Here is a 24,454-nt window from a genome sequence, read left to right as displayed (position 1 = left end):
AGAAAGCAGCGTGTTTATTTCCCTTCTGTAATTTATTCCAGTTAGATGACAGGTTAGAGCTTTGTTTCTACGTTTCCCTGCTTTGGTTGAATGTTGTAAAGTTGTAGTGGTCTGAGGAGGAGGCTGGGCTCTGCAGGATAGATCATTTGGAGGTTCATCGTGATCCGGCTAAACCACTTCAAGACAGCCGATCTGAAACCAAGCAGTAATGATCTTGAGGTGTTTTGCACTGAACATTTCGTGCTTTTTCTTTAAAAAAAAAAAAGACATCCTGAACAGAATTAGTCTTTTTTTCTTTCTTTTTGTTAAAAGCAAAGCCAGATGCATCTTCTTTCTCCTGTTGGTCAGGCTGTAATTTGAACAGGAAGAGATGGAGAATCTGTGTGTGAGCGGCGAGGAGGAGGATGGGTATTCTGCCTTGAAGGAAATGGCATTACACCGCGTTCACGCTGCATATCTGCCTGTCAACCTGCGGAGGCCAAAGAGCACTCAGACAGCCTATGGAGGCTGGCCAGAACGCCCACGCTGCATTGGGCCGACACACGTGCACGAACACACAGATGCACACCTTTAGTTAGACGTTGCACCACATGTACAATAACTGATGTAAATAAATGGAAGCAGTGACAGAAAGGGTCCCTGTGCTCATCCAAAGAACAGCAGCAGCTTTTACCTTGTTGGTGAGTAACTGACACACTTGAGGGACGTAATCGATTAGGCATCCTCCGCTGGGGAATGCTGGGATGTGGAGAGCGGAGGAGCCTCCCAGAGCGCTGAGGAAGGAGAAAAAAGAAGCAACAGTTAGCAGTGCTTCTCATTTGTACTTTATGTTAAATATCATGTATAATGCTGAGTCTATTTTTAGATGCATTCGTGGCTCCAGGAGCAAATCCAGGCCGTGCGTGAGTCTGCCTGACTTTATAGGACTGAGCGTTTACAGCTAAACAAATCCAAAAAACAAGCATGTTAACATTTGCAGCAATCTACCTGAAACTGAGGAATTACAATTTTAAAAAAGAGCAAGTGGAGCCTGTGGCGCTGCCTTCATTCTCTTTCAGTTATTATTGTGACATCCATCTGATTTAATCCTGGAGCACAGCTCCATTAGTGATTAGCGCATGCTTATTTAATCAGGAAATCTGCTGCTGTGGCTCCCTGGTGACTAAGCCGTCGCCGAAGCGACTCCCCTCTTCATTTCTGACTGGGGCAGAAACTGAGGGAATACCCGGAGGACTGCTTGAAGGTCTCAGGAAGCTGCTTTAATGCTTTAAATGCTCATTTAAAGGCAGATAGAGGGGGGGGTTCTTTCACAGTTTGCTGTTTTTATGTCAGACTTGATAACATCAGGGAAGTCACAAACTGATTACAATAAGTTTTATCAGTTGCAAATAAACAGTCTGTTTAGAAATACAACAAAAAGGTTTTTCTTTAGAATATGGTTTCCTTTGGTCAAATACTGGAGCAGAACTTTATTGTTTAACGACTTTAACCAACGAATAAGAAGAAATAAATGCAAACCAATAATCTACTGGACAGAGTAATGGTCGGAATATTTAGATACTGAAGCGTTGAACAAAGCAACAATTTTCATACTATGTTGTTTTTCATATTTATCATAACCTGGAAATTATTTCTAGACAGAAAAATGAACCAAAGCAGAAGAACCGCAGTGTTAGAGGAGACATTGCTAGTTTGATTTCTGCTCTTTTTGCATTTTATCCATTTTTTATAAGGAGATTAATTGTATTCTGGATCATTAAAGCAGCTTTAAAAGCCAAAGATTCCTACTTTCTGTTCATGGGTCATTTTCAAAAAAAAAAAAATCAACCAAATTTAAATAAATAAAAAAAACTGTTGATCAACAGCAGAATAAAATATGGCAAAGTATAATAGATAAAGAATATTATTATGCTTTAGAAGGCTAATAAAACGTTTTAAACATTTAGCTTGTTTAATAAAATGTTCTCACCAAATCTCTTTTTATGTAGAAGCTGTTCTGTTAAATAAAATATCTGCTTCTTACAAACTGATGATGTTTTAGCAACTAAAAAAATAAAACAATTCAAAGGTGAGAGAGTAAAAATGAAAGATGAATAATTTCATCCAACGGCAAAAACTCAGGCATTTATATGTCCAATGTCTCTGACTTTTAAAACAGGCCAAAACCAGACAAACTTAGAAGGAATTTAGAGTTTATCTTTGATTAACCACCAAGTTAATAAAAAGGAATAAAATAGAAGCACATTTAAGGACAATGAATGTTGCAAAAGCACATTAAAGCTACAAAAAACAGGTTGCAAGAGCCAGATAACGTAATACAGCAGCTGAACATGGTCAGGAAACCCTTCCCATCATGTCCGAAATATTTTACACATCTACTCACAGTGTATTACAATTACAAGAAAAACAATTGCACAAGACTATTCCAAAGAAAAGCAGTGGGAGTAGCTCCTCCCAAATGCTCCACCTTGCTGTCATGAGACCAAACGACTCTTTCTGTGGAAAAAACTTAACTTAAGTCAAACAAATCCAACAGAAATAAAATAAGCCCAACAGGTTGAATCAGGACAAAAGTAAACCTTTAAACAAAGTTCTGCTAGTTAGAAAATAATCAACCAAGTTTGAATTTCAGTTTGAAGTTATTAGCAATGTCTATGGTGCTCAGCTGGAAAAGAAGAGCCTGTATTCAGAGGAAAACAGGGCATGTCATAAAGACGTTTTCATTGTCGAAATCCTTTTTTCAAGAACTCCAAAGCCACCATTTACAGTAGGCTTTGTGCACATAATTAGCATTAGCCTGCACACTAACAAACGGTCGATTGAAAATAGCTCCGAGCCGCGAGGAGAAAAGCTTTTGAAAATGAAAACCTAAATGATGCCCATCTATCCTCCCACAGATCTAAGAATAGCTGCACATCATTCAGATGGAAATGCGGACAGAGCCACAGAATAGTTGGCTCTGCGCTCGTCATTCATTTGTGTCGTTAGAAACCATCGGATCAAATGTGATGCATAATGCATTTCATGGCTTTAGCATTGGGAAGTATGTTAAGGGAGGAAGATGAGGAGATTAAGTTTAACCTCAGCTTCTCCGAATATCCTAATAATCTGTGTAGATTGTTTTATTTTATCAATCAGACCCCTCATATTTAGCACCATTAAATCTGACGGAGGAAAAAACCTGATCGATAAACCATGCAGAGCCCAACCCTACTTCAGACGAGTCTAGCCTGTTGGTTAAAACCGAAAACAAATCAGACTTTAACAGTGTTCCTGCTCATTTTGCATCACTTACTGTTTTAGTATTTGGTGTCCGGGTTTTTAGAAACAGGAGACAAAGCTGAGAAACGTAGTGGATTAAAGGCGACGGCGTGTTACGGAAAGACCGGCTGCATGGTCAACAGATAATCCAAATGAAAAGAACTTTACAGGGAAATCTGTTTTCCTTTATTTTAAAAGTGCCATCTGCAGCTCCTGTTAAAAATGGACCTTTACAGGATGAAGGGTTTTAATAAAGCTGCTAAAAAGGATCAAGTTCATCTGTTTTAATGTCTTAAAACACGTGTCTCAGGTTTGTTTTAGAGAAAGAATTTAGTTAAATATCGTAATACTTTGGTAAAGGAAATACATCTACATTTACAGTCATCTTTTTTCATTTTCTTGTGTAATCAAACATTTTAACTTTGTTTTTGTCCTATAATTTTCTATCACCAATTTAATTTGTGCAAATGAAGCTATTCTACATGGAGAAGAGACTGGAGGAACAGAGTGGAGCTCAGTTCTTAGCCAGAAACATCAGTCCTGTTTATTTCTAACCAATCAGCGTTACTTTGACAGCAAAGGTCTCTCTACATGGAACTACTTCCTGTCCTCCCAGAGTATTTACACCATTTCTACTGCATCCAGCAGCAGCAGTACACGGCCGTTACTCATGCAGGCATACCTAGGCCTTTTTAGGTTAGGAAGCGCTTGGCGGGACAGACTGGATTCATCAGTTCCTCACGCCACGCCATGTCTCATTCTGTCTCTACGGAAACACTGATTTGTTGAATGTGGGACATGGAAACGAGTCCAGGTGTTGGAAGATTATAGGATAGTTGTACTGGCAAAAAAAACACCCATTTAAACCTTTAAAACAAAACTTTTCAGCCCCCTCCAAATTCACAACATTGCACAGATTAATTTGGCCTCTGTGGCTGAATGGAGCTTCTGCTAACACAAAAAACCCTCAATGGTTTCTAGCTGTGCTGACTCTCATTTTCACAAATAAAGTTCTTAACTTTTTTTCTTATATAAAGTAAATTTTATTTCCCCGAACTAATAATTGCTGTGTCCAAATTTCTGCCCTAACCACTATATATGGCACTATATAATGATTACGCCATTTTAGATGAGTGTCCGAATGTCTAGTGGATGAAAAAGTAGTGGACTTGAAAGTTCCCACAATGCACCTTGAAAAGTATCCTCGGTCAGCTCTCCTCGCAAAGATTGTCACATCGGTCCGCTGTTGCCACCCAGAATACAAAGATGGTGCAGGCAACATGCTTTTTTTTTTTAAACTCCAGTTGGAAGAAAGTCTCTTAAGCAACTTTTAGCAGGTAGTCCAACAGCAGATGGCCAACTTTTATACTATATATGAGAGTCACAGCAAACATGGCTAATCTTCCTCACAATAAGCATTTAAATGGCCCATAGTTGTGTGAAAAAGGGTTTGTACTTTTCCTGATTTTTTATTATTTTGTCACACTTTACATCAGAACACCAAAATGTTTAAATAAAGACACAACGAGTAAATACAAAAAGTGCTTCCTAAATGATTTATTATCATAGAAAGAAAACAAACCTAGATGGCCTGTATGCTAAGATGTAATTCACCTGATTACTGTCACACCTTTTATCACCTGAACAGATCCCGCCACAAAGCAAAGGATGCCAGAACGTCATTAGACATTATCCTAAAAGACATTACACCTAGATCCAAACAAATTCATGAACAAATGACAAATAAAGTAAAATCTGTCCTCATCATCAGTTTAAATAAATTTCTAAAGCTTTGGGACTCGAGGTCTAACAAATGGCCGCCGACACTGACCCTGGTTATGCTCCATTGTCTCTAGAAGCATGCTTAGTGTGAGGGATTGCTGAAGAGTCAATGAGTCGGTGCAATTAGCTGGGTTTCCTTAGATAGAAAACTTTGAATCAATCTATCTGTATGATCTGGGTAAGTTGTTTCTGTAAAGTGTCTTGAAATGATGTGTTGTGAATTGGCACTATAGAAATAAACTGAATTAAAGGAAACCTGAATGAGATCCACTTTCCATAAATGGAGAAAAGTGCTAATGCTTCCCAGGAGAGGCTAGCTAAATAAAATCGAGGAATCCCAACGACTCATCCAAGACGTCACAAAGGACTCTACAACTAAAGCTGCTTGCCTTACTTGCCTCAGTTGATGTCAGATTCCCTGCCTCTGTCACAAAGAGACAAGAGAAACTGGAGATGAAAGACTGCTGCCTAGAATTATTATAATTATTATTAATATTATTATTATTATTATTATTATTATTATTATTACTATTATTATGTGATTTTGCCAAACAACTCTTGGCAATCACCAAGACTTTGGTGAATATCTTCTGCAGATTGATGAAACAAAAGATTAACTTTTAGGAAGGTGTGTCCCATTTAATGTGCCGTAAAACAAACACGTTGAAAACAGCATTATATAAACAATTAAAGATGGCGGTGGTAATGTTATGGTCCGGGGATATTTGGCTGTGATGAATGGAATGAATTCTGCTGCCTACTAAAATACCCAGAAACAGAACATCTTTCCATCTGTTCATGAACTAATGTTGAAAACAAAACGTGGGTTCCGCAGCAGAGCTACGATCTAAAACACAGATAAACAGAATTAAGATTTTAGACTAGCCTAGTCAAAGTCCTGACCAGAATCTAAGTCAGATGCTGTGACCTAAAAGAGGGCGTTCGTGCTCCTGACAAGATCACAGCAAAGTTTGGTTAGTGAAGGTAGGAAAGCCATCGTTAAACAATGATTGTACTATATTAGGTCAGAGACGGATTATCCTCGGTGCAGTTTCTCTAAACATCCATGTATTCTGGTTCTGAGAAAGCACTCTGCTTCTTCCCTCAGTGAAAGCTTTAAACCAAGCTTCCTGTGGGTGGACTCACAATCAAGACATAATGGTGTTTAAATCTCCCAAGAGGCACCCTGAAGTGTCTCCACTGGTGACACCACTCTCAGCACTACCCACACATGCTGGAGTCACGGTGCAGACATGCTGCCTGAGTCGAACCCTCTGAGCCATCCAACCCACCGCATGACATATTTACATTAGACTGTGTACATGTAAACACACAGCGTCCCATGCTGTACAGTGACGGGGCTGCCTGTGACTTCATCAAACGGAGAGATTATCCTCTGTGACTCAGGTGAATGGTGACGAAGCTCGGTTTGTTTGTTTGTGTGCGTGTGTGAGGGAGAAAAGCAGGAGTGTGTATAGCAGCGTGGGAAAAGATAAAGGCGCCAATGGAAGGAGGGCAGCCGTGATTCATGATGAAAGTGAAAGATGAGGCCAGGAGGAACTGTTTGGGAATTCAAACGCAGCTTCCAAAGCTGCATATTTCCATTTTCATTCCTTCATCATTTCCAAAAGGCCTGGGAGGCATAAGTCTGGATGTATGCCGTCTGCATAAAGCAGCACCGTGTGGTTCCTCTGAGAACGGACGAGGAGACCTTTGGCCTTTGGCAACACAACTTGGTGCCCTTTCCTCCGACAGTAATGAAATAATGTACATTTTCCATATATCAACCATTATGATAAAATCACATTCAGGGCTCCATGTTAACCATCTCCCAGGGCAAGTAGTTTTTATTGTTGGGAGAGTCCAAATTTCATTGCATTTGCCCGCCGGGCAATGATCGCAAAAAAATCATTTTATTTTATTTATCTTCTTTAGGACTAAAGAAGGGCTGCGTGGCCAAGAAACGCTGCTTTTAATGACAAAGTAGCATCAGGAAGTTTCCTTCACATGATTTCAGAGAAATATGCAAAGCAGGAATTTTCAAGGAGAGAAGAAGGAAGCAGTGAACCGTCTGCTCTGACATCTCAGACTGTCGAGTGTCTGCAGAGCTGGTGGAAATTTATTTTATAAAACACACAATTTCTGACTGTGACAAGATGTTTAAAAAAAACCTTGAAAAAAAAAAAGAAAGATCTGATTGAAATGCAGACTTTCAAAGTCCATAACACACCTCTGCAGACCCTGGAGAGGGGACACATGCACCCCCACAGCCGGCATGCACACACTCAGGGTAAAGCATGTGTGCACACAGGCAGAGGCACCTACAGGCAAACGCAGACGCACAAACATTAGTGCACTGCAGCCTAAAACTGTCTGTGTTGATTTTTCTGGGCTCCTAAATCTGGTTTGGGGGCAGAGATGGTGCCCACTCCATTCCTTTATGCCACGCTGCAGGTTTCTCTGGGGAAAGGAGAGATGTATCCAGCTTGTCTCACAGGCTTGGGAAAATCAGGTAAATGAGATGAGAGCATAGAGAAAAAAAAAAGAATTGAGAGACGGTCGGGTCCAGCTATGAAATGCCTAAAAATTAGCCAGAAATTAACGTCTTTGCAGAGGCAAAAAATAACGGCTGAGATTATGATGGAAGCTGCAGGTAAACCAACGGATTACTGGGTCTGATCTTCAGTTAGCACAGGTGCAGCTTCAATGAGGCGAGTTAATGAGCAGCTTCATTGCTGCAGGTAACAGGGAACCTTCCTTCACACAGATACAACATGAGAGCATTAGGGAGATTTTACCAAGAGGGCGACTTCATGTCTGAATTTCCTCGTTCTTTTAACCACAGAAAGGTAACTGGTCTAATAACAACATCAGATGTAGAGCCATGTAGCAGGATCTATGCTGAATGGCTGGTTATAGATCTGGTGCTTCTAGACCTCACTGGGGGGGGGGGGGGGGGGTTGTCTGTATTTGTAAGGGGGGATGCAAGTGATCAAAAACGCTAACTGGCCCTATTAAGGGTTAATATAGGGCACTTGGTGGAATACTTTAAAAATCTAAATTTCAAGCCAATATTTTTAGTGGAATCCAGGATTAGACCTTATTACCTTTGAAACATAAAATAAAAATGGATATTTGATGGCAAAAATTTATTTCAATGTAATAATGAGAAATGCCAACTTGCCCGAATATATTCAGAAAAATTACCAAAGTGCTTCTAGAAGAAATTCATGAAAAACAGAGTAAAAGAAAATCATTTTTTTTGGTCCAACATAAACTTAGAGGCATTAATGCTGATACTGGCAGTTAAAATTGGTTTATAAACCTAAATATTATAGTTAACTAGGCTTGTTAAAGATATAGTGGAGGAAAAACTGCAAATACAAAACCTAGTAAATAAGTGAAATGTTAAATTTCACTTATTTTAAGTGAAATGTGTGTGAGAGCGTGCACAAACGCTCGTGCACAAACGCTCGTGCACAAACGCTCGTGCACAAACGCTTGTGCATGCTCTGTTTGAAAGTTGCTGTGTGCATCGCTCATCCAAGCTTACTTTCCAAAAGAAGGTTTGTAATTTTTCCACCATGTCAGACTGACCACCGGTTAGTGAAAATGGGGAGGGGCATGTAGGACGGCCTCACAGAAACAAATCACCAGAATGATTGACAGTTAGGAGGACCACTTATTTTCATGATCCACCCAGAAAAACAACATCCTCCACTTTACAGTTAATATAGAACATTTGATTGATCAAAATGTGAATTCCAGCCAATCACAGCAAACCTCATGTTTTGTCTTAACGTTTCCTTTTCCTACAGATTCATTTTATTCAGCCAGCTGTCCATCATCCATTGCGCTGTTCTGCAGTCTGCCATTAAAGGCGGGTGAAGCAGGTTGGAGGAGGAGGCAGATCTCCCTCGCTTCAACTCCACTCTGATGTCCGTATTCTGATGATCGGTACATGTTTCCCAACATATCTGCTGGTTGGCCCCTTTGTGGGACCAGAAGAGGAGACCGTTGCTGCTTTAGGCCTGCAGCTCCTTCTAGGCACTAATAGTGAGGCTGGTGAACTGGCTGCATTGTCTCTGTTCACATTAGACTGCTAACGATGCAGCTGTTGAATAACAGGCAACAAATCCACCCAAAGCTTCAGTTATTTATGCTTTCTAAATGTCTACATAAATCTAACAGCTACTTTAAATGAGTGTAACACTATCGGCTTCACAGGACATTTTATTCCAGACGTCCCGTAAAATATTACATAACCAACGAACACTGAATGTTAAACAGGTGCAGCAGAGTGAACCCAGCAGAGTGGAAGGTTTAACACGATAAATGATTTCCACAGAAAAGAAGCAAACAAATCGGAAAGCTGTGTCTCATACGCTCGACTTAATCGATGAAAGACGTGGGTGTTTGTTGGGGTACTTCAACATGTTGTTGTTTTCCTTTCCCCTTGTCGCTCTGAAGGGCTGAAAACAGAGTGACGATGCGTGGAGGGAAAAAGCAGAGAGAATGGGGGGGGGAGAGAAGAAGAAGGGAATGGAAATGGAGGTATCAGGCTGTAGCTCAGGGGGCTTACTAGTGAGCGTTCAGAGCGCTGAGATCCAAGCCACCGCTGAAAGACAGCAAAAGTGAGATATCAAACAAAGCAGGAGTGATGGAAGGAAAGAAGTAGAGAGGTGGAAGGGAAGAGAAAATGAATGCTGTTTTTTTCTCCATGATGCGTTTTATTTGAGCGAGGGACGACCTTGCTGGTGAGAGCGCGGTGCTTTCCTCTCTTTTAAGTCCCACTCACTCCCTCAGTTTCCCTTTGAGGATCAGCCAGAGGGATCAGCAGAGGAAAGCAGAGAGAAGGATGGAAGCAGAGAGGAAGACGAGCAGCAACGCATGTGGAAAACATGAGGGGCAAAGATGGGGGTGGAGAGACATACGACCGGCGACGCACAAGTTCAAAACTTCAAAACTGAGTGACGGCGTAAAAAATAAAGACCAGAAAACATTTATTCATCATTAAAGGGAGAAAATGATGAAATATTTCTAAATATGAATGAATCATTTAGTCTTTTCATAATCTTTGAATCAATAAAACTAAACTGACATAAACATTTCACCTTAAATAACATTTTTTAAATGTTATTTACTTAATTTAATTATGTTTTCATACATGATGCTTAATAAACAGCTTCAAACAAGAGTTCGACTCTCATGGCCATCAGCTTTATACAACTAGAACCTCATTTATCAGTAATTAACTTTAAAAAGTGAAACTTGTTTTCTTTGTTACAGGATGATTAACGTCATGTTTCTGTTTGCTGTGATTATTACGGCTCAAACCGCCCTGCTTGTTCCAAATACTATTTCATTCCTGGTGTTTTCATCCAACCATAAAGACTCGGGTCGTGGTTAACATGCCTGCTGGTGACTCCAGCTGTGGGACTGCAGCTGGACTCACATCCACATACAGTACATGTGTGTATAAATATATAAAGTATAAGCCGTATGTCTGAACCAGAGGCGGCAAATATCGACTGGTTTTATTGTTTAGACACAATTCAATAATAAAGTTCCTTTTAAGATCTAGAGCAGAGTTAACCAATAAAAAACAATGAATAAAGAAAATAATCAACCAGTAAAGGTCCGGAGACATTTTGAATTATCACCTGTTACTTTAAACAGCATTTAATGCTTACATAAAATTAGTATTTTATGCACCCATGGGTGAATTGAATTTTTAAACAACAAAAAATAAATAAATAAAAGAAAATGATTCCATGTTAAAATCTAAAGTGTTTTTGAAGTAGAGAACAACAATCGTTCAGTTTGGTTTATAGATAATTTCCTGATTCCCATATTTTCTCAAACCCCTGAACTGATGGTTTGTTATTTTCTTTCTTTTTTCTGTCTTAATGTTGGCAGTGGGCTTTAGGCTGCCCTGCAAGGCTTTAAACCTGGGTTTAACCAGAGACTAAGCCATTCTCAAGCACAGATCAAATAGCATTTATTTGAGTTACAATACAATTATAGTTTCATGTTGTTTTTCAGACATTTCTTCTACTTCACCTTTTTTTATGTAATAAGCCTGTGTGACGGTTGGGATACGCTTCATTCAGAGCTGCTGTTTTATAATTAGTTCATAAACAGACTCACATATAGAGATAAATATTAGATATCGCCATCAGGCTTTAAAATAATAGAAAACTGCCCAGGCTCAACATGATCCAATTATCTAAAGGTTTAATGTGAAGGTTCCTCTCTGCTTACCTCATCAGACGTTAGCACAGAAATTTGGGAGGTTTTCATACTTTTGTGTGCTGAAATCATTTTCCATCATGATTAGTCATTTGCCTACAATCTTAAATGTACCAATACTTGCAACAGACCTAGCCCCTATCCCTCCCTATGGAAAAAATGTGCATGGGTCCAAATTTCATTGAATCCAGAAGAAATGCAGCCGTATTTCCACTAAGATATCTGATCTTATTTATAGTTGGACAATCCGGCACTTCCAAGCTAGTCAAAACAAGTCCGCCTAAAATTAGGGATTCCTGGAAAACCCAGAACTGTGAAACACAGCATGATGTCATCTTATCAAAGTCACCTTTGTACTCTGATGTCACAGAGGCCTCACATTTATCCCATCTTTGACTTCTTAGGATTAAACAGGAGACATCTAATAATTATGTGTTTCTTTTTGCAGAAATATACACTTTGTGAAATAATATGAAGAAGTCGTGTGTGAAATATATACTACTCAAAAAGATTAAAGGAACAGGTTGTAATCAGAGTAAAGCATGAAGTTGATTAAAGTTGTGGGATATTGATTTGGTCAGGTCAGTAGCAGGGGGGGTGTTAATCAGTTTCAGCTGCTTTGGTGTGAATGAAATGAACAACAGGTGAACTAGAGGAGCAACAACCAGACGACCATCAGAACAGGAATGGTTTTACAGGTGGAGGCATTTTATCCCCTCCTCATCTTTTCTGACTCTGTTTCATCAGTTTAGCATTTGGCTAGGGTCACTGTCACTACTGTTAGCATGAGGCGCTACCTGGACCCTACAGAGGTTGCACAGGCAGTCCACCTCCTCCAGGATGGCGCATCAATACGTGCCATTGCCAGAAGGTTCGCTGCGTCTCCCAGCACAATCTCAAGAGCATGGGGGAGATTCCAGGAGAAAGGCAGTTACTCCAGGAGAGCTGGACAGGGCCGTAGAAGGTCTACAACCCATCAGCAGGACCGCTATCTGCTCCTTTGTTCAAGGAGGAGCAGGAGGAGCACTGCCAGAGCCCTACAGAATGACCTCCAGCAGGCCACTGGTGTGAATGTCTCTGACCAAACAATCAGAAACAGACTCCACGAGGGTGGCCTGAGGGCCCCACATCCTCTAGTGGGCCCTGTGCTCACTGCCCGGCACCATGGAGCTCCATTGGCATTTGCCACAGAACACCGGAATCGGCAAGTCGGCCACTGGCGCCCTGTGCTTTTCACAGATGAGAGCAGGTTCACCCTGAGCACATGTGACAGACGTGAAAGGGTCTGGAGAAGCGTTCTGCTGCCTGTAACATCATTCAGCATGTTTGGTGGGGGGTCAGTGATGGTCTGGGGAGGCATATCCATGGAGGGACGCACAGACCTATACAGACTAGACAACACCACCCTGACTGCCATTAGGGATCGGGATGAAATCCTTGCACCCATTGCCAGACCCTGTGCTGGTGCAGTGGGTCCTGGGTTCCTCCTGGTGCACGACAATGCCCGGCCTCATGTGGCGAGAGCATGCAGGCAGGATGAAGGAATTGGTACCATTGATTGCCCCCCCCCCCCCCCCCCCCCACGCTCGCCTGACCTAAATCCAATAGAACACCTCTGAGACATTATGTTTCCATCCATCCCACGCCGCCATGTTGCACCTCAGACTCACCAGGAGCTCAGTGATGCCCTGGTCCAGATCTGGGAGGAGATACCCCAGGACGCCATCCGTCGTCTCATTAGGAGCGTGCCCCGACGTTGTCAGGCATGCATACATGCACGTGGGGGGGGGGGCATACAAATGATTGAATACCATTTTGAGTTGCTGCAATTAAATTTCAGCTAAATGGACTATAAGCCTGCAGCATCATTTTTTCACTGTAATTTTTGGGGTGTCTTTGAATTCAGCCCTCTGTAGGTTTGATCATTTTCATTTCCATCAAATGATGCGGCATCCTTTGTTCCTAACACATCACCCAGTCCATCTCAGGATAAATAAACAGCAGGATTCTTTTGCTACATTGAGATCTGATGTGTTTTCAAAGTGTCGCTTTAATTTTTTTGAGTAGTGTAGAAATTAACCCAACTTTAGAACTGCAATAGGTTAAAATACTGATAACGTGCTGTAAATCCTGCAGACAATTGTAGGTTTTCACTTTTAACAATGATTATTGAGGAAAATTAGGCCACAGAGAATAGCAAGTAAGTTGATTGTTTGTGAAGTGGAAGGAAAATATGATGTGCATTTACATTTGATACCTCTTTTACTTTGATCCCTGCAAATAAAATCCAGTTAAAGCTTTTCAAAGTCACCTAATTAGTGAAGAGAATCCCCGTGTGTTTTAATCTCAGTATAACCACAGCTGTCGTTTGAAGGCTTCAGCATCATGACGACCAAGGAACAGCAGGAGAAGCAGAAATTACAGCGAGGTTTAAAGGAGGAGTATTTTCTAAAAAGGGTACCCTAAACTTTGCACATCTCAATAACCAAAGCGCAACTAAAAACACTAGTAGTAGAACTGCAAATGTACCAAAACACACTATGGTGAAACATGGTTGTGGCAGTATCATGCTGAGGGGCTGCTTTTCTTTAGCAGAAACAGCAAAGCTTGTCAGAGTTGATGGGAGAGTGGACTTAGGTAAATAAAGGAGAATCCTGGCAGAAAAAGACATGAGAATATAGCTAAGGGTTCCAATTCCAGGATTAAAACTCCTCATTAACAGTCAGAGAGGGTTTAGTTCAAGGCATGGTTATCTGTTTAAACTTTCCTCCCTCCTTAAAGACTCGTTCTGTCTAATCTGACGGAGTCTGAGGGGTGATGCAAAGACAGATGGTCAAAACCTTCAGTCTCCAGGAGCTGGTAGGACCATGCTTGGACAGCGCTGAATATAAGAGCACCACAGAGTTTTTAAAACCAGATGCTACCTTGTGTTGGTCTATCACAGAAAATCTAAATCCCATTGAGGTCTGTGGCTATTAGGGTTAAATCGATTAATAATAATAATAATATTAATAATAATAATAATTGAGATTTATTGATCTCACATTGGAGAAATTTACCTCAGCATTTAACCCCTCCCCTTGGGGAGCAGTGGGCTGCCATAGTGCGGCGCCCGGGGAGCAGTGGGGGGTTTAGGGTCTTGTTCACAGACTGCGGGAGTGGGATTCGAACTCAGAACCTCAGGATTCCAGGCTCTATACCCAAACCTCTAGGCTGCATCTCCCCTAATGGGAACAATCGATTATTGAAATAATCCTTTACTAAATTAGTAATTGATTAATTGTTACCTGGAGTTAAAAAACTCTAAAATATGCCTTTAGCTCACAGAGCAACACACTGAGAGCAGAAAATATACAAAAAACATTTATATATATATATATATATATATATATATATATAAATAAAACACAGCAAAATCCTTGTTCTTCACCGTCCACAGGCTGCAGCCATTTTCCCAATTCCTCGTTTTTCAGCCACTTTTATTGAAATTTCTATTGTTTAATTTTCCAGCTTTTTCTCCGCCTCGAGATTCTTTATGATCAACCAGAAGATTTCCGCCCAAATATAATATATCTGACTAAATTTCTTCTATAAACGTTTTTTTTTTTTTTTTTTATAAAGCATTTTAAATGCCACAATAATCACGTTTAATCAATTTTAACGCCAATAAGGCCTTAATTTAAGAAATAAAAAGTTTGATGACTTTTAATGATTTTTAATGTTCCGCAGAAACCCAGAATATGCTGCATCCAGATCTCCACAAGGGGGAAACGTTTAGTGTCTGCAGGTTTAATTCTATAAAACTCTTCTTTAAGGAACCTTTTCTATCTGAATATTAATCAATGAATTAAGATAATAATTGAGAGATGAATCAATTAGCAAAAGAATCGTTGCAGTATGTACAGAGTGAAAAGACAGAATCATAAATTCAAGGCTCCACAGACAAATTCAGACTGACAGAAAAATTGCAAACAGAATGAGCTGTGATCATTTTCTGACTGAGGAGCTGTTATGACGCCCAGCACCGACAAAGCTGAGACACTCTGTGGATCTGTCACTTCTTACATTCACAAATTGACGGAAATGGGAATTGATTTAAACATTTTCCAAATCTGCTCCGATGCAGTTTTTTTCTTCCCTCCTGGCTTCATGAGATGCTGTGAACGTTTGTTGATAATGAGATTCGACGGCGAGCCTCCTGAACGTCGATCAAAAGGCTCTGCTAGAAAAACACAGACGTGTGCAGGCGCGCTGCAGCAAATGGCTTTTCCTCTTCAGTGGAGACAATGCAGAGATAATGGGCGGCTGTACAGGAGCGAAGACAAACCAGGGTCAGAGGGGACGTGGAACGGAGCTAACATGTTTGCATAAACACAAGTATCTGCATGCTAAATAAAGAGGCGTCCTCGCCAAATGCAACACTCGAGCTCATCAACCTTGCAGTCTTCAAATAACGGTGAATATGACTTTTTTATTTTATTTTTTGCCCTGGGTCATGAATTAACAAACTCCCACACAGCTGACAGAAAGGTGCATAAAAACACGCAGCGCAGCGTATTCATGGATGGCCTTGATATGCATGAAGAGGCAACATGGAGCAGAGGGCTTGGAAACTGGCTCAATCAGGCAGGTTTCAGCCTCTGCATTTGGTGATGTTTCTGAGAAGGTTCCTTCCTCTCCGCCGCCACCCCCCCTCACAGCCTCCCTCTGTCTGCTCGCAGCGTGAAGCTGGCAGAGGACTGAACCTCCACCGCAGCTGAAGCTGCATCAGTCTGGCCACTAATGCACCATAGTTGTAGCATTTCACAGATCACCAATCAGCAGCTCCATCAAATCAGAACTCTACCCGTTAAAATCAAACAATAGTTCAGAGGAGAAGAGAAGGAGCAGGAAGATCTGATGAGTTCTTCATGCACCCAGAATGAAATAATTGAGGCTTATGTGGGGCAGTCAGTAGGTAGGTGACCTTCTGTGTGGGGTAATTAGCTGCAGGGTGAGGATAAGGTCTCGCTCATGTCATCCTAATGAAGAGGACAATCAGCTGGGTGTGTGGGTGTACCTGTCTAGCCCTCACAGTGAGGACCTTTTTTTCCAATTTTACCATCAAATTGAGGACCAGTTGTTTCAAAGTGAGGAAACAAAAATAAAATTAATGAGGTGACCTGTTGTAAAGCTACTTGCTGCTCTGTTGAGATTTCTTCCTGGTTTTTGGAAATAAATATCAACAATTTAGAGTCTAAACTATGCTGATAATATTCTGCATGGTAATCATTTCAACGGCCGTATATTGATGACTTTTTCTTCTGTTCACTTCTGCTCTCCTGCTTTTGCTGCTGTAACACCAGAATGTCCCCTTTGTGGGACAATAAATGGATTTTCTATTCTATTTTTCTATTCTGTTTTATACAACAGCAATAAAATACTAAATATTGTCTTTATTACCTTTTATATTACATCATTTACAAAATGCTCGGCAGTAGAAGACATTAGTGGATAGATGACTTTTAAACTGGATGTTTTTTGTAGTGCAGCTTGCTGAAGGTTCCTGCCTGAAACTTGAGGTCATTGGTCCTTTTTGCTGATGTAAAATATCATTTATCCATTTTTCCTCTACGGTTTGGCTCAGTTTCCACTCTGGGACCCTGAGCAAAACCCTTAACCCCCCCGCTCCCCGGGCGCCACACAGTGGCAGCCCACTGCTCCCCAGGGGGAGGGGTTAAATGCAGGGATACATTTCTCCAATGTGAAATCAATAAAGTTCAATTATTATTATCATTTTTCCTCTATAGTCTAATAGAGTTAATCTGTTTATATTTGGTATTTCTTATATATTCTAACTTCCAGCCTCCTGAATTACATCAGAAATATTTTGCATTATGATCCCAGGAACTTTAACCTGCAGGTATGCAGTTTTTTTCTCCAAACCATAATAAATAATTTTCACTTCAATACATAAAGGATATATTCACTGCACAGCAACTGTAAACTATGAGGCAAACTCTTCAGATTGAGCATAAAGCACAGAAAGCAGTCATTAAAGTCCGCTCTCTGATAGGACTGACAAATAAATCCAGCAATTCCCACTTTGAAATATTGCAAATTCCTCCTTTTAAATATTTCTCTTTTCTCAGCACCCAGTCGGTGATTTAAAATCACTCAGGTTCATTCAGGAAGGAAATGACTTAGCGACAATCAAAAAAGCAGCTAAATTTGTTGACTTTGCTTAAATACTTTTTATGTTATATATAAAAATGCATTTATTATATAAACAAAAAAAATCAAAACATTAGCTGGAGTTTTCAGCTACTGGTATAAGGCGTTCATGTTAGGAATTGTTGTAATAAATAGGAGAGAAAAGCATGCAAACTAGCACGGAGCATAAATGTGAGAAAAACTCAGGAAGGTTTCCAGGAATGTGTCGCTATCGGCCGAACTGGGATTGTTCGGTCATGTAAGGTAAATGTTCGCCAAGTCAGAACTTCATCAGCAGATGCGTTTCTAACTCATGTTTAGCACATCAGCAAACAGGCCTGGAGACTTTTTTGCAAAATCACGAAATGTATTAAGAAATTATCTGTTTTTAATCGACCATATAAATCTGTTTACAGTCAGTTGATGTCAGCAGGACGTCCATCGGCTCTGGGCGGCAACATTTAGGTCCTGGATTAGTTGCTGTAGCAGTGGAGCAGTGATGCTCATCCATCCATCCATGCTGTCAAACTCATTAAAATGATGGACAGTGTAACGCCAGCATAGTTATAACCTACTGTGATCAAAGTGTAAAGTTAGAAACACTTTAGGAGAAATGAGGATCCCTCTCTGAGCCTTCTCCGTCTTCCTTACGCTTATTATTCTTCTTTTGGAAGGAGTTGTTTTTTTTTCTTCTCCTAAGTAATTTAAACCTCTAGCTTTAAGGAAAGTGGTAAATATTTTCTACCAACTGAACTATGTAAACAAGAGTCAGATGTTTTTAACCCTGATTGTAAATCAGTGACATAGATTATTAACCACCGGGGAGAAGTCGCCAGTCCATCGCAGAGCAACACAGAGAAGAACAACCAGTCACACACTGACACTCATTTAGAGAAGCCAATTAACCTAACAGTCATGCCTGTGGACTGTGGGAGGAAGCCGGAGTACCTGGAGAGAACCCACGCATGCTCAGGGAGAACATGCAGACTCCATGCAGAAACACCCCGGGAACCTAACCTGGGAACGGGAATCGAACCTGGAACCTTTTTTTTTTTGCTGCAAGGAAGGAAGCAGTGCTACCCACTGCCATATAAATAAATATATATATATATATATATATATATATATATATATATATATATATATATATATATATATATATATATATATATATATATATATATATATATATGTATACACGTGTGTATGTTTTTCTGAGGCAAAAAAAGTCAATCAGCTTCCCACGGTGTTTGTCAGATGGAATAAAAATGGATGCCTCTCAGCTACAGACATGATTACACTCATGAATCAACATGTCATCCTGGTTCTGCAGCAGCTATTGTTGATTCTGCAAACCCAAATTAATCAGCTGAATTCATGCAGTTTATCGTTCTTCCCTCTTGAGTCCTTTACAGTTAAAAAGCTCTTCTTCTGAGCGCTCTGCCTCTTCTGAAGAGAAGAAAAGCTGTTGAGGTTTCACAGGTGTAACAATAGCTTGATATCCAGCCCAGAACACCTGCTTTCTATTTTAAAGTGGTTTAGATCAATAGTTATTCAGAGTTTAGGCTGCCTTTTCTCCATCATAACCATTTTAAAGTACTGGAGACATAAAAGTAACTGAAAAGGTTGAATCTTTCTTCCAATCTCTTGAGCTCACATTTTTATTGAACATTTAGGTTTCTTTTCAATGTTAATAAGATGAAGTAATGCTGCAGAGAGGAAGTGGAGCTAAATTAGTTTGGATTACTAAAAGCCTAATAAAAATAAATAAATAAAAAAACAAACAAAAAATAAAACGAAAAAACAAAAACGTCGGTATTTGTGTCTCTATGCCATTCAGCCTCGGACTGCCTATAAATGCACAGAAATCTTTCTAGGTTTTTTTTAGTAAGCTTTTATTCCTGCCTTGCATATGCAATGAAAAAATAGTTCTACTTTTGGTTATATACTAATAAAAATTTTCAGTAGATTTTGCATTCTGTCTAATGTAGACAGTGATGGCAGCAAAAAGAGAAGACAGCTTAGGTGGTGAGAGGTCCGTTAATGCAGGAAAACATATCAAACAAGTTGAGAGAAATGAGAAGAAGAACAGATAAAAATGGCAAAATGGGGAGACGGAATAATTTAGGATAGAAGGAAAGAAAGTAGAGAGGAGCAGAGAGCAGTGGAGAAAAAGCATCTTAACCTGGTGTGACGGGGCGTGTGCTCGTAAATAAACATCAGCCCGCGATTATTCCGAGCACGGACGCCCAGACCGTGAGGCCCTGAGGTTAGAGTGGGCCCATACCTGGCTCTCTCCGTCAAACATACAAAACACATCTACATCCACCCATACAAGGACATGGCGCTTGGAGCAAAGCCTACTGGATTGCTGGTGCAAGCATGCAAACACAGCAGAATAATGAGATGGAGGCGTATCCCTCATAGGGGACATTAAACCCCTCACTCCTACATGTATAGAGAAACAAACGCATCTACAGACATGAGCCCAGAAATGCACACAAACACAAGAGAAAAAAAAACTGTGTATACACCTGCAGCAAACTGATTAAAAAAGAAAATCAACTTCCACCTTCAAACACAGACGTGTTTTTAAGGCTTAGCTGTGTGCAGACGTCCAGTCATCCCTGGTTTACACGCCGTCATCCATTAAATCTCCCATTTTTACTCTTTAGGAGAAATAACTAATGAGTTCAAACATAAAGATGCACAATTATCGTCAGCGACAAAACAAGATGCAAGGTGTTCAACCTGCTCATTAAATTAGTTTTGATTTAGGCTGTAAACAGGGAGAGCAGGAAAAACAGGTAAGGAACAGAAGGTTATTTCCTCTTTACCACCTTTTGAAGGAAGAATCTTGAAACAAACTATTATTACAGACTCCAGCTATGACTGATGAGTGGATGTACTTACTGCTCAATGCTGGGAGAGAGGTAGAGTTTAGGGAAGACCTGAGTAGCTTCAGCATCCTCAAAGCTGACCGAGAGCAGAGCCACATCCTCTCCTGGGTCCAGAGCAGTGTCCTGGCAGAGACAAGGGGAAAGTCAGAGGCCAAAGCTTTATCACAATATATTTCCTAAAGTCAGTCCATATAATTCCAACTTATAAACAAGATAACCTGCCAGAGACAACAGAGGCCTATAAAAACCTCTAAATGTTATTATCCAGTCCATTCAGCTCTTCCAGTATAGCATTTTTGAATTTATTGGTCAAAAAAAAAAAGAATCCACATCTATAACCGCATTCTGTTTACGTCAGGCCGTCCTACGGGCTCGTCCTGTCAGCCATCTTTCCTGCGTATATCTGTGGTGAGCTACGGCTTCAGGCAGTCATCGAAGCTCAGCTTTCTCACCGCGGTTCTTTGAAAATGGCCGACGGTCGGAAGAGAAAAGGTGTTGACAAAGCGTATGAGAAGAAAATAAAGACCTCAGCAGAGGCAGATATATCCCAGAATGTTTTGCGTAGAGAGCTCTCCTTGCAAAGCATTATGGGATTTGCTGTCACAGCGGTCCGCTGTCACCATTGGCTGTCGTTACCTGACAGCGGCGACTACTAACAAAGATGCTGATGATACCAGGCAGTGGAGGGAGTCACGTGACCACCGGGGAGCAAAAAGTAGTGATCTTCTGTCCGAACTGTCAGTTAAATGAGTTCACTATACAATCCACTATATAGTCCGCACCCGAACCCATGTAGATTTAGGGGTTACGGCGGACGTTCGGGGGAGTGAGCTTGAATGAGATATAAGAACAGAATCTTTTATACAGAGCGTGCACGAGGAGAAATGGGTTTGCGCACACTCTTGCACGCATTTTTTTTTAGGTGTTCCCTCTCCCTTGTGCATGTCCATTTTTTTAAAGTGGCAAGGGTGGATCTTTTAAAAAATCAGGAAAATCATCAACAATACCTTTAAGTTTCACCTGGTTTAATTTACTGAATAATCTTCTTTAAGGTTTTTCCATGTAGAGCGGTGATACATATTTACTGCATACTCATACTCTGGAGTTGACCAAAGTATTGGTTACAAGTCAGGGGCAGAAATATCATGACATCCCAGAAAAGAAGCTGGGTGTCTGATACTGATACTGTTTGAAAGTGCATTGTTTGGGTTTTCACTTGAATCTTATTTGAGTTTCATCCATCTTGGATTTAAATACCTGTCCCTTTCCACATTGGATCTTGGATTTTTCTTTTATTATTTTCATAACTCAGCTGGGAGGTGCTAACTGGCTTAGCTCATTACTTCCTCCTTTACCCCTGCAAACATGTGCTGTATCATACTTCTGGTTTGTATTCAACAAAATAAGGTCCTGGTGTATTAAGTTAATAAATGTCATATTACAAAGTAAAGTTTGTAATATGACAAGCTAAAGTAAAGTTTTCCAGCATTTTTATTGTCATTCCACTGTCACAAGTACAGTGCAATGAAATTCCCTCACTAGGCTGCCACTCCCCATACAAAAACCCTCAAGCCAGCAGTAGACGTAGCTTCGGCCCAATGACAATGGATTAAAGGGGTCATGTTGCAATATGTTGAGATAGAGTCCTCATTTTAAAAGCTTTGCATTGTTTTCTCTCCAACCGAGGCTTTCATCTTCTCTATTCAGGGTTTTTTACACCTATTACTGTTACAAAAACAAGTTTGCTTCTATAAAATAAAATAAAATAAAGCAGTCCTGCTGAAGGTTTACTCACAAATAGAATAAATGAAACTAAAATCCTCTTCTAACCTGCTTCCATCCTTAATTAAACTATAGGTGCTGGGCTCTGATGGCTTGGAAAATGCAGCTTATCTTAGTGCAGCACCTGAACACATCAAATGCAGATGCAAGGAGAGGACTGAGGCTGGTTACTGGAGCTAAGTCACCTTTTACCCCCACCACCATCATTTAGCTAGAGAAGTGTTTACAGTAACCTTCATTAATCTATTGGTAGGAATCAATGAGCAGAGAGTTGGTTGAACAGCCCTGAACAATGGAAGGATGATGAAAACCAACAGGAACCAGTAGCAGCATCTGCTTTGCTTCATTCAACATTAGATTCAACAGCTGCAGCATGAGTCTGAGCTTCTGACTGGGAGTACGATTAAAATCACGTCTACAATGCAGCTTTTCGTGCTGAACTTCTAGCTCTCTGAGGCGGTAGTTTTTTCTTCTAGGTTTTGTTTTTCTTTCTTTCTTGGAGCGTGGCTTCTTCTATTAGGGCAATTCCACATCAGGTCCTATTCTGGACTCCGCCTCTCATCAGGCTCTGCAGCGTTAATCAAATCTCTTACAGATGGTTTGAACTCATCCAATTGTTATAATCGTAGCCTGCCTTGGTGAGAGGAAATCTAACCACCATACATGACGGACGGAGGCACAGTGCAACCAGTCTGTTAGGAAGGCTGTTAACTAACACAAGCTTTGGACTGCTGATCCCAGTTCTAAGCTAAACCCTACATTCCTTTAGAGAACATTTCCTTCCCAACTAGACTGGAAGTAATCTATCAGCAGTTAATTTGATAATTGTTTAATCAAGGAACAAGGAAATGAAGCAGATAGGGAGAAATCAATGAGAATAGTTGCAGCCCTGAGTGATATACAGATGTGGAATGAAAAGATGCATTCATTAGCAGATGATTATTGGTAGAGAGGAAAAGCTCGACTGAGTGTCACACAGTCTGCCGTGCCACAGCTGATAAATGAGCGGCTCCAGACAGAAGAAGCAGGGAGGCAGAGGAAGACGGCATCCAAAAGTGTTGCCTGATGAAATCAGCTCACATCAGTGCAGAGCGCATCAGTAAACAAGAACTGCTCTCTGCCTCACAGCAGCGCTGGGGGCTGCGCTGGCTGACAATATGGGACAGATAGGAATAGGCATGGAAGTGGGGAGTGGGCTCTGGGAGAACATTGCTTTGCTCCAGTTTGTAGCTGTCATTTCCGGTTTTCATCTTTAGAGGTGATTTAATGAATGCTTCCTTTAGACTGGGAGAGAGTAAACAGACGGATGAGAACCAACAGAAAGGTGAGAGGGCCAGGAGACGCTCACAGGACGACTCTGTACGGGAGGCGGAGGGTTGCCCTTCATTCTGGTCAGACCGAAGGCTCTGAGGGAAGGCGAGTCCCTTTGTGGAATGATTCAGACTGATCTTGTCCCAGAAGACAGAGAAAATCTGTCACAAGTCATTCTGAATCAGGGAAACAAACCAAATCCAAAGGCAGACCCTTTATCTTTAAGCTAATGCCGTTCTAAATTAATGTGCTTTTTAGAGAACTGAACTAAACAGACATAAATAGCTGTTTTTGCTCAGTGAACTCAGAAATATTGCATAAGTTACTTTTACAAATAAAAGTTTTTGGTTTGTTTTTTTCTTCTGCCCAGCGTCACTGAAAACAGAAAACTTAAGTTTTGGATTTGTGACCCACAGAACCCGGTTTGGAAGGAATGTAACTTTTTTGTAATTTTGAAAGACATACGAAAAAGAAAAGCTGTTTTTTAATCACATTCCTTCCAATTCTTTTATTAGGAGAATTACAAGGCAGAGCGATTCATGATTGTAGTGAGCAAAATGCACGTTTTCGGTGAATGCAGTAAAGCTGAAGCTCCGCCCATCCTGCGAAGTACGCAAAGCTAAATTCGCAGAGGTTGAAATATCTGCACCTTTGTGCATATCGGTGCCCAGCCAGTCAGTTTGTCCCAGTTCTGGTGCTCTATGCTGGGTTGCTCTGATCTCTTGTTTCTCTTGTCTGAGCTCCAGAACATAAGAACAGTTTTAACTTTCCTTAACCTGCATGGAAAGTGGCTGTGAACCAGCTGTAACTCTGGACTCCTCCAACTGGGAGCCTCTTTGCAGCATCTGTTGCACCTGGAGACGGCAGCAGCTTTGTTCGACTTTCCAAGTGAATAAAAAGTGACGACTCACTCATTAAAATCTAGGTCTGCCATGTTGAGGTGAAGCAGCTAACTAACAGATGACGCGGCGAAG

At 40.7% G+C, this 24,454-nt stretch overlaps 1 protein-coding gene across 1 annotated transcript in view; it reads right to left on the bottom strand.

Moving 5' to 3' along the window:
- babam2 (BRISC and BRCA1 A complex member 2) overlaps positions 1-24,454 on the bottom strand; it is a 130,867-nt gene that overhangs the window by 11,824 nt on the left and 94,589 nt on the right. The window contains exons 7-8 of the mRNA XM_038285173.1: positions 20,401-20,510; positions 674-773 (exon numbers count right to left, since the gene is read on the bottom strand). Of these exons, the coding sequence (XP_038141101.1) occupies positions 674-773; positions 20,401-20,510 (210 nt within the window). The remainder of the gene's footprint in view (positions 1-673; positions 774-20,400; positions 20,511-24,454) is intronic.

The sequence above is a fragment of the Cyprinodon tularosa genome, unplaced genomic scaffold, assembly GCF_016077235.1.
Source record: "Cyprinodon tularosa strain WSP-4 unplaced genomic scaffold, ASM1607723v1 ctg207, whole genome shotgun sequence".
Classification (NCBI taxonomy): domain Eukaryota; kingdom Metazoa; phylum Chordata; class Actinopteri; order Cyprinodontiformes; family Cyprinodontidae; genus Cyprinodon; species Cyprinodon tularosa.
Note: the sequence above shows the minus strand (reverse complement) of the source record. Positions and strands in the feature narration are given on the sequence as shown.